This window comes from Ruditapes philippinarum, unplaced genomic scaffold (assembly GCF_026571515.1).
Source record: "Ruditapes philippinarum isolate M1 unplaced genomic scaffold, ASM2657151v2 ctg1138_1_1_1_1, whole genome shotgun sequence".
Taxonomy (NCBI): Eukaryota; Metazoa; Mollusca; class Bivalvia; order Venerida; family Veneridae; genus Ruditapes; species Ruditapes philippinarum.
Window position 1 is genome coordinate 194,497 of NW_026856209.1, and position 11,910 is coordinate 206,406.

At 31.8% G+C, this 11,910-nt stretch overlaps 1 protein-coding gene across 1 annotated transcript; it reads left to right on the forward strand.

Annotated features, from left to right (window-relative positions):
- Window positions 1-314: 314 nt before the first annotated feature.
- Window positions 315-2,683, forward strand: LOC132745793 (hepatocyte nuclear factor 3-beta-like). The gene has a single exon (XM_060734772.1). It carries the CDS (start codon window positions 477-479, stop codon window positions 1,767-1,769), a length of 1,293 nt encoding a protein of 430 aa, XP_060590755.1. The 5' UTR covers window positions 315-476; the 3' UTR covers window positions 1,770-2,683.
- Window positions 2,684-11,910: the final 9,227 nt, after the last annotated feature.

Genomic DNA, 11,910 nt, shown 5'->3' on the forward strand with positions numbered 1-11,910 from the left:
GGACACGCGACATATGAAACGTGTAAAATGCATTATTGTACATGAATTTCGCAACCTAAGTTTATGTTTAAAAGAGACCATGTGATTGGCTATTATAAATTGGAACCGATGAAGCGACTGTTTGCTTACAACGTTTTGTTTTCATAGGAATAGTAAAAGCAGAACAATTCGCCATCAAACCCAAATACAGTATTGGTAAAGGCGTTATAAAGAGGCGGGTCTATAATCCGCGCGCGCAATCAACGCGCAATCGGCAACGGGGTAGGCGGAGACTAATTTAATCTCCCGTTGCTTTTACCTGTTTTCTTTCCTATCTTAGGTATATTTACCCAGGAACTTGGTTCAACATACTAGTCAAACTTTGTTCAGACAATCGTTTGTGTGCTTTTGAGACAATTGAAGGACTTTTAAATATATCAGAGATCTAATATTTGTGTTTACTTGTGTTTTAGTGAGTAACAGTAAAACTGGCATCTATGTACGACAAACAACCGACGGGAGCGGAATATCCGCCGGCGGGGGACTATTTAACGATGCTGTCAAAGTCCTCATACGATCCTGTCAAAACAGCTTACGATCCGACAGGGTACCCAATGTCTAGTGTAGCCAGTATGAACTCTATGGGTGGAATGAGCGGCATGGGCTCGATCGGATCTATGGGCATGAACAACATGAACTATTCATCACAGGCGATATCGGGTATGGGAGCGCCTCACGGGTATGGGATGAGCATGGCGCCGGCCGTCGGCATGCACACTGGCATGTACGGCAGTATGAACACTATGAATACAAATGGACATATGAGCGGGATGACCAGTCCAGTGCCTATGAATGGAATGTCAGATCCCATCTCACCAATGCGAATGGACTTAAATCGGGCACAGGCTATCAACAGGGCACGAGAAAAGACATATCGAAGGAGTTACACGCATGCTAAACCACCGTATTCTTATATTTCACTTATCACCATGGCGATTCAACAGTCTCCAAACAAAATGTGTACGTTAAGTGAAGTTTATCAATTCATAATGGACTTATTCCCGTTCTACAGGCAAAATCAGCAACGGTGGCAGAACTCTATACGTCATAGTTTGTCATTTAATGACTGTTTTGTGAAAGTACCCCGCACTCCCGACAGGCCGGGGAAAGGTAGTTACTGGACCTTACATCCTGACTCTGGTAATATGTTTGAAAACGGTTGTTATCTTAGGCGTCAGAAACGGTTCAAATGTTTAAAGAAGGAAGACCTACGATCAAAAGGTCTAGGGGATGATAGTGGCGATGAAGGGCATTCAGGGGATGAAGGAGATAGTGTCTCACAACCTGGGTCACCAGAAGATCACCACGCACAAACCCACCAACAGCTTCAACCGCCCCCACAGCAACAGCCACCCCCACAGCATCACATGGCGGGTCAGCTAGAACCTTTACCTAACAAAACTGAACCAAACCCAGTCGGAACCCCAACATCAGGATCAACGCCGGGGCCGGACCTTCGGCAGTTACAGCATCAACACCACGACGTGATGTCTTTAGGGCACGGATATCCAGGTGTAAATCCAGCGCACTCGTTTAATCACCCATTCTCAATAAACAGTCTAATTACAGATAATGCAAAAATGGACAAACTTTATGAAATGCACGGAATGTACCCGGGCTATAATAATATGCACCCGATGCAGATTCCGACGAAAGTTGAAGGCCCTGGAATGGCCCCCGACGGAGGATATTACAAAACTTATACTCCACATAGCACTGCGAGTCTATGAGCATTTTAGGACTCTTAATAGATACGCAAAAGTGACAAAAATGTGACATTCACTTAAGCTGAAACCAAAGATGTGTTTTTATCAGGAAACCGTGTTTTGTGACCATGTAAGTCGTACTTTTACAGGTTTTTACATCCCCGTCAATTCACCTCAAGATTATGAATTTAAAACTTCATTTTTTTCTAAAGATAAGAGAGAACGCGGATCTTTAATATAACTTGTCTGCTTAAAGCTATTGCGCGGTCTCTAGTGGGCCAATTTCAATGCGTTTACAACTTGTCATGAGCGGGTGAAATATATTTGAAACCTTAGATGTACTACTTTGTTAATGGATCGAATTTACCTGTGTTCATATTTCATCAAAGATTTTACAACGTCTCTCATAAGTTTCAAACTCACAAACAATTAGGCGAAATCTGGTTGAAGGACATAACGCCTTGAATGGGACTATGTATTCATTATTTCGCCCCATTATTATTCGTACTCAACACTACTTAGCTGTCATTTTTGACAAGTTTATTCCAATTTGTACATTTCTTTCTTCCATTTTCGGTGTTTTTTTCCATGTTAATTTATTTTTAGAGTAGAATTTTTGCTCAAGATTTTAGTATAATCAAATAGCGCAGATAATCGTTTTTTTTTCTTTATTTGTAATTTAATAAATAAATGTAACTTTAGATAAATTTAAGTTACACGGTTATTTCTCTTTTTTTCACGGCATTTTATGCCTTGTGAATCTGTTTAACTTTTGTATAGGTTATCAAATGTTTTAGTAATTATATGTACGGGACGGGCAAAAATCTGTCTGTCTGTGATTCTATATAAGTTGCTTTTATTTTATTTTTGTACACATACTGTAAAGGTTATTTTTTTGATCTGTCGGTTTATAGATATTAAAATTTATGAAATATGAATATTTTCTATTTTGTTTTTATTTTATACATGAAAACAATGCAAAAATTCCTAGTACATGTTTAGTAGAATGTTCCAATTTAATTTATTGAAGTATTTTACTAACTTTACTATAAGGAAAAAAATATGATTTTATAAAAGCTGCATAAATTTCTATAGAAATATTTTGCTTTTTGTTAATAAAATATATATCATAAAGATATATATTTTACAAAAACATATCCCGGTTTGTTTGACATTTATTTTGATATCTTTGATATCGCGCATTTATACATTTAAAAAATACTGAAAAAATATTTTTTCTTTCATTATAATTAAAGGGAAAAAGGTTTCTGCTCAGATATTTTCATAGATCTTTCTGCAGCTTTAAAAAAATCATCTGTTATTTACAAGAACATGTTATGTTGAAAAAACATGAAAAATATCAAAAACAATTCTTTACTTCAGTGAAAATGATCCTGAACTCGTTTAAAAACAATGGTCATTAATTAAAACAAAAGTAATTATAGAAGTTATATTACAAGTGACAAAATATGTTGCACAGTTCATTCTTTATATCAGATATAAATGGGATATAATTGATAGAATAGAGTACATATATAGGGCAAAGCCCTTATTCAATCATTATTCATTAATTGAATTGTTTATTTAAACTAAAATTTAATCTTGCCAAACATTGCACTCACTTTAAGATAAACGTACTTTTGTATGTAAAGCGGTCTGTGTCGGGGAAAACATTTAGATGGAATAACTCAATCTTATATTTATTTCTATAAAAACGGAACTTATATATTGAAGGTGTCTGCATTTTAGTGACATTGATAATAAATATTAGGTAATTGTAATTAAGAAAATTATGATTTTACCTTTAAAAAGGTTTAATTGAGAAAAAAAAACTGTAGAATAAACTATATAGTTGATTTATATCAAGGAAATAAATATGTGCAAAAATGTTATACTATCTCAGTATAATAAAATTGTTGAAATTTTCTGTAGATAACTGGTTTTTATTTTTACAGAATTTTTAAACACTAAGGAAAAAAAACGGCCAAGATAAGACAATCAAAGCTCTAAGATAATTGTAACAATTAACTTTAAATTCAAAACAAGACAAAGTTTTATACATAGATATATGTATTATGCCGATTTGTAACTAGCCCAGTCTAAAATCTGTCCCGGTATCACGTTGCTACGAGCCGTACGCTAGGGTACTCGGAGTTTTAAGATAACACAATGATAAAATCCTAGTTACCGGCCAACGGTGGATTTTAGAGGTGACGGAAATCCCCGTTTAGCCTATTTTGCCTTGGCCCCTATCAAGGGCTTAAGTAAAAGATGGCAATTTCATAATTACTGAAGTGTTATAATCCAGTTTCACAGGGATTCCTTGGATTTGACATTTTCCGTTATGTTACTATGCATTGGAAATCATAGTGTTATAATTACTTTAATTTCACTGTTTTTGGAATTATTCATGTACGATGTATTGCCAACTATAATTTTGTAATTTTGCTCTGTTTCTGTATGGAAAAAATAGAATCTAAAATCACATTTAAGCCGCATTCACTGAAATAGTTAATTAACAAAAAAGCTAACGTTTGGAATTAAGAAATAATATATTATAATTTTTTTAGTTGATAAACAAAATAGTTTTTAATGGGAAAAAATATGTACAAAAACGAGCTGTCGTATAAACAGATATAAATCGACGTTTGATAGCATAATGATTGCAGGAATAATATTTACAAATAAATAAGCTTTCAAGCTTTCACATTAAACTGTAGCCGGAAAAAAATGATCTAAGTTTCCGTTATAAATTTATAAAAAAAATCTAATCTAAACGAAATGACGGATAAAGTAGGGATTGTCTTTATCCAAGAACTAAGGCATTTTAAAGCACGCCCTACACAATTTCATCAAAAATCGCCGACATGTGATTAGTTATAAAACTATTTTGCATTTCCTTTGTAGTTCCCAGTTGCATTACAATTCTAAAATGTCACTGTAAAAACAGTGTCTATCTATAGGTGGCTATCATCTCTTTGCTAATTAATTTATAAAGGCTATAAAAGTGGCATTTCTGTAGCAATTGACGATTATTATTGTACAATTAAACCAATATTTCTCCAAATGGGATTTCCTTAATCTTGATAACAACAACAATTACAAAAATCGACAAAAATCTGGATAAATGTGTAATGTTTTTACAAATCATTGTCGCTTTTCAAAATTCTATTATACTTTCATAATGGCCGTTTGCACAGATGATAAGCACCAATGTAAATCTTTTGATTGTCTTTAAACGGAATTTGTTATGCTGGGATTAAGACAAAATAGGATTTAGATGCGTCTCATCCATTTAGTTATTGATACTGTCTTTAATCCAACACATTTCTTTTTCGTGTTTCTTTAAGAGATTTATTTTCCTCTCTTTTTAGAAGGACAGTGATTCGCACAGGTGCTAGTTCTTACGAGCGTACCGTTAATATTTCTTGATTATGAAGATCCATGTTTGTGCATCTTTTAAGCGAAATAGATAGCCATGTTTACAAACATTCTATTAATAAAGAAAACATACTCCTACACCGAATTAACGTTATTTTAACCAGGGTTCAACTTTGATAGTAAATGTAGCACGACTGGAACTAATCACAGAAATTTGGATAAAAAAATCTCATTTTCTTCTGTTGCAACAAAAGACTCAAAAGATGCAATAATATGAATTTTAAAACTTAAGAAGAATATAAAATCAGCATTTTTGTCCTGCATATATAGCGTTTTAAACGACAGCGTTCGGTTAAAATTTAAGATGAAAAAACTATTAAAACTAAAACGCCTTGTCATAAAATGCAACAGTATAGAATTTGAAAATTTTTAACAAGATAAAGGAAAAAAAGTTCCCATGAAGACGTTTTGAAATTGTTGAAACTTCGAAATAAAAGAATATGGAAAATAACACGATTTAGTTTTATAAATTGACGTCTGAAAACGGCTGGTATCCTAAATAATAATTCAAGTATTATTTCAAAAACTGCGATCTTTTCATTTCAAAAACTTGTGAATTTTCAATGCTTCTATAGCGGAACCAATGTTGTAAGGGTTTTGGTTAACAATGAAACTATTCAGTTCTAGGTCCTCATAACAAAATTATTATATTACATACACAAGACGCTTACTAACTCTACGGTATAATTCTTATTTCAATGCATATTGAATTCTCAACACTCAAAGCGAATTCGAATGACCTTTGAAACATTTTTTCTTAAATAATTCTCACCTTCACGTAAAAACTAATTACAGGCGAGGTGTAAAAGCCTATTTTCGTATGGATTTTGAACTTTACAGTCTCAGTCGTATACAAAAACACAAGTCTACAATTAAAATTAAAATTTAAAAGTTATTTCCAATATGTAACAGCCAAAAATGTTTTGGAAAAAAATTAGATTACATGCTTTACAAGTGGTGAAGAAAAAAAGAGAAATGACTTTATTGAAAAATAAACTAAAATGCAGGCATCTTGTCTAAGTTTAAAAAAATCAAAGTTTTTAAGTGTGAGAAATATGCCCAATTACATAAACATATCTAGCCTTTGATCTTTTGGAATATTTTTTTTCTAATTTAAATATTCAAATTAACTTAAAAGAACTTTAATTCTAGAATGCATGTTATTAAAACACTGAGTAACCATAAATGCCAACGTCACTGCAACTTAATTTATTCTAAATGGAATTTAACTTGAGTTGAGTATCAAAATTTTTGGACAATACTGTAATTTGGCTGAGACATCGTTTATTCAAACATTATATGAGTAATAAATCGAAAAGAATTGTTGCTTTACATACATTTTTCAGATTCTCAGACGAAAAGAGCATGGCTTTTTAATCTCAAATTTATCGACATTTTCAAACGCTTAAAAAAGGTAGATAATTATACTCTTACAGTTGTATTTTAAATCAAATGAAATGGTAAAATAATCAATTGAAAATTATAGCAGCATAAACAAAATATATTTATCATACATAACGTTTATCATAGAATTATAAACAGGCGTTCAAAGCATTGCCTGACAGCCATTTCAGTCTGGCAAAGGGTATCGAAATTGATTGCAATGTTTGTCAAAGAAGGCCAGTAACTTTAAAAGAAATCAAGCACTAATTTTTGACCAGGTCTTTTTATTATTTTATAATAACATTATACCTTCTACCAAATCACAGCAGAGTTATGAATTTCGGTCACGGAACTAAATGGCTTTTCGAAATTTCACTATCATTATGGACTGGATAACAACATTGTTGCTGATTGGCCTTAAGATAGGACGATAACAAAATCTGATTTTTTTTCTTGTGATTCATTAACTTCCTTCAAACATCGTCATTTTAACCAGTTAATTGGATGAACATTATAACGTGCATTGTCACTTATCACGTGCGCGCCGTGACGTAATGCAGAAGGTCAACGTAATGATACGGGGACTTTTAAAAAAAAATATTATTTCCAAATCGATATCAAATAATCTTGATCTATTATTGTACAGATCACAGTGGATGTGATTTGACCACTAATACACTGACGAATTACATTTTTGTTTTGTTTTTGATTATTTTTTTCCCAAACTAAGACACATCTTTTCTTTTTTGGTATACAGACAAAATGGAAGCGACATAAATATACACAGATTTTTTTCTTTCCGAAATTTGTTCCGATTATGTTTTGTGCGAAATACAAAATGTTACAATTTTTCTGTCAATGTTTAACCCCGACTTTCTCGCCTCCCCCCTTTAGACAAAATAATCGTAATAATGAACAACCAATAATGACTAAATCGGTGGATAAATTGATCAATACTAATTAGTTAATAGATCAATAATTAATAACTAAATTGACAAAATTAAAAAAAATACGTTTTTAAATATTCTTGTTTAGTATTGACCAACAATAATACCAGAAAAGTAAATAGAAAATACCCCCAAAAACAATAAAGAACGTAGTTCTTTATTAGTTCTTTATTATCAAAAGAACAACAGTATAATTAACACATATAGCATATCTATATTAATATACTTATTGTTGACCTTATATATGTAATAATCATAAACAAACACAACGCTTTCTTTCAATAGTTTTACTTTGGGATGATAAATCACTTTTTTTCCAAATGTCTGTGTTTCCATTCCTGAAAAAGCAAATATTTTGAAACTGTAAACTAGGTTAACAACGTGTTGAATTTTCCCTCAATAGATATATAGGAATGGAGTAAACAATTGTATTGCTGTTAACATGTGTACGAAACCTCTGTTTGATTTAATAGCAAATATAGATAGATAAATTTGTCAATTTAGGGAAGAGATTTTCGATTTTCACTCGTGAAGTTATTTGTATAAGCTTATCTTAAGCGTGTGTCTTTTGCAAACATCATTCAAAATGTGTAACTAAATAAGAGACAAAAAATGCATATCCGAACATAAGTACATTTTAAACGGTCTGCAGTGCAAACATGCCTTTCGCTATCTCGCGCAGTTAAATAGTAACCCGTACTGTATGTAGGAACATAAAAAAAACGAATTAAATTGATAAAGACGCAAACGAGATATATCATCAAAGTAGCACGGTTTTCTCGCGCAACAGAAAATAAAATTCATTTCCGTTTTTTTGTTGTCGTTCCGCTTTTTTATGTTTTTTGTTTTACCATTTTTATAAATTTCTACGGAGTACATGTCAAATGTGTAATTTCAATATACATTTAATTAATGAAATGACATTATATAAGCGCTATTCCAAATAGGGAAATGCAAATGACATGTATATTATTTCACTTAGAATCCCATGGGGTAATCATCTAAACAGAAAGTTATACGCTAAGTAAGTGATAACATATCTACTTGATTAAAATATAACGTTACTTTTCACGAATTGATGACTATAGACTAGAAAACAATCGTAAGTGGATTTTAACGATGCAATTTCATAAATACAGGAATTTATATTTTCAAAGGCATTTTAATGAAATTGAATACTGCCTTTTTTCTATTCCAATTATGCATATTCAATTAAAAAATTTTAAGGATATGACCAAGACTCGCAGAAACAAAAATCAGCGTTCTTTTATAAGCTATGGTTTAATTACAGGGTCTTTAAATATTCTATTTGAAAGACCATGACCTCAATATAGTAACTTTTAGACAAAGAATTCAACTTTGTCGATCTTTTTAAAATAAAAATTGTATATACATGTATTTTTTTTTTTAAATAAGTCTTTTAACCGTTTAGTACTTGTTGCTTTGGCTAGCAATCTAAAAGCACTCGTTCTTGGATAGAATATTAGCGAATTAGTGGTTGAATTAATATGATTGAAAGCTTCTTTTCGCTTTAATGACAGGTGCATAGATGAGATGAAACGAAAGGGGAAATATGATGTCTCGTTCAGAACTATTTTATCTATGATTTAATCCCATCTCCATTAAAAGACACAAATGCTTTTACACAAAGCTTATATGGTGAATGCCAAATAAACACACTATAGGAAATAAATGTTATATTAGACAGTGTTGTGTTGATTTAGAGATTGTAAAATTGTCATGTATTTAAGTCTAGTTTCTATAGAAAGTGAAATATATATAGGTGGTATTTTATGTTTAATAGACGAAAATGTCAGTTTTGAAATTTCCGCATGGAAATGAAATGAATTGATAAATCTCTCATTTATGTGGCTTCAAGATTGGAGAGTTTTCATTGGAAGAAAAAAAAACCAAGACATTTTTAGAGTTATGAAAATAAAATTTTAGCGTATTTGTTTTAAAGCTTTCAGTTGTATATAAAATCTTCAACAATAATTGTAACGAAAATCTATTATTAAACTATATCTACTAAAATGAGGACAAAACCTTTGGTGTTTGGGGGAATTTATTTAATTTCGAAATGTTATCTCTCGCATTAGGACAAAATGCAACGATCGCTTTTACTGTCTCGCACATCCGGTATGTCCGAAGAATATTGATAGACGGTGACAAAATTATAATCCAAATTACGTGACAGTCACACATTTAGCAGTCCATGTCGTATCTTTAAAAGTTACGTGGTCAAGCCTTTTCAATGATAAAAGATTGGACAAATTGAAATTAAATAAAAACTCCAATAAAATACTGAAAGGTGGATTTGAAACATTTAAAATGCAGTGACACTAAGCCTCTCTCCATTTAAAACTCAAAATGACACATTTGTAACATCAGTGTGTCTGCAAACAAACTTTTTGTCACTTTTCGTTTCTTAATGGACCTATTCGCGTAATAATCATTGATAGATATGGGCGAAGAATACGTACAACGTATTGTTACTTCTTTTCAATGTTTCGCGCTATTAGTGATCCTTTGTTATAGACTTGTTCTTTTGATAGTTTTATTATTGTGGTATTGGCAAAGGGAAATGGTTTATTGTTGAAGAAGCCTAAAACTAAATGTGCTTCGATAGCTAAATAAACAAGTCTTCTTTTCACACACTTGTTGTGAATTTGGACAGAAATAATTGCCCTTTAGTGGCGAAAGCTCGCAACTTTTCGAAATAGGAAACGGGATCATTTGGCCTAAAGAAAATGTCATTTTTCCCAATTTGATTGGATTAATAACATATATGTATTGCTTTTACCTAAGCGGGGTTGGTACTTCCTCCAAAAAATGAAACATTTTATCTTGCGGAAGTGTAATAAATGTCATGGTACAAATATTAATTGCAATGAGAAATTGCAATAAGAGCATTATTTTCAATAGGTTTTAAAAGGTTAATCCTAAAGGTGATTTTACCGATTATTAAAAAAAAGGATACAACTATAAGTAAATGTAAAAAGCAATGGTTACATGCAATTTTCATTAAAGCGTATTAGATAATCTAATTTATTTTTATTATTCACGAGAAATTAAAAATATATAAAAGCCGATTCGTTTTATGTCAAGGAAAATATTTAACATTCAAATGTACTTGTAATTTCAAATGTTTCTAAAAAAACTTTTTTTATAACGTTTGTCAGATATAAAAAGAAAAACACACCATGTCTGATAAAACATTTCAATCACAAAAAATACTTCCTTTTGTCACAGAAAAATAAAATAATTGTGATTATACCATTGGCGGCGACGCCTTAATTCAGACCTTTTCGACAATTTCTTTTTCTATAAACATTAGTCTATGGATATCTTTGTGCTATCAATGCTGAAAAGACCTTTACAAATCACAAGTCGATAATATGTTGATAATTTTATTCCCATATTCAAAGAAACTTCTATAAGCATTGAATATAACAGAGTCGCGACTGCTTTGCCCAATATACGGCTATTGCGCCTATCTTATTTTCCACGATAACGTCGTTCGGATACCTAATGGTTGGCTATGTATTGATTCGATACGGACTTTATTATATCGCAGAGCAAGGTAGTTTGTCACATGAAATTTATAAATTACAATGAAATAAGGTATGTAATAAATAAGACCCATATATCTTCACCATTTCTACTTAATCAGGGGGCATATTGAAGGGTTTATTTTGGGGATTGAATCATGAATCACAGGGTGCGGTGAACGGTGACAACTTAATCTTTTTTCCAAAGGACTATCAGAACATGAGGGCTAGTTTTGATTGCAGTTTGGAGAGGACTCGAAGGATTTCAAAGAGAGACACTTGTTGAAAATTAAGATGCATAATGATAAGTTTTACAAGACAAAGAGGTATGTGCACCATCATGCCGACGAGATCACTCGAGAATTTCCGAGACATTGTGCAGACGAAATTCTGCATCAGAGGGTTAACTTTTACTTAAAAAAAAACAACAACATAAAAAATCCGAACCATTGACATTCTTCACATGAGATTTACAGCACCTCCTCAAATAAATGAAATAGCAAAAATAAAGGCCGATGAGTTCTTTTTCCTTCACATAGACAGTCCTCCTCTTCAAGGCAGTGCAAAAGCAAATCACAATAACTTAAGTGATTCACAGAGGACTGTTGTCTTAAATATACATTTTTTGTTTCTTACTTCAGTTAATCCTAACTAGATAATCTGTAAATTATCAGTGAGTATGGTGCATTGTCGAACTTCACAAAATACTGTAAGAGGTGTCTTTTGAATGTGTTTATAGTTTAACTTTGTCCAATGTTCTTTATTTGTAAAAGGTATTAAGAATTCAAAATAGTTATTACCAGAAAATACTTACAAAAATGTTGTAAAATGCACAACACAGGG

Excerpts from the sequence above, each read along its gene's own strand:
- LOC132745793 (XM_060734772.1), top strand. The coding sequence starts at position 477 with ATGTACGACAAACAACCGACGGGAGCGGAATATCCGCCGGCGGGGGAC.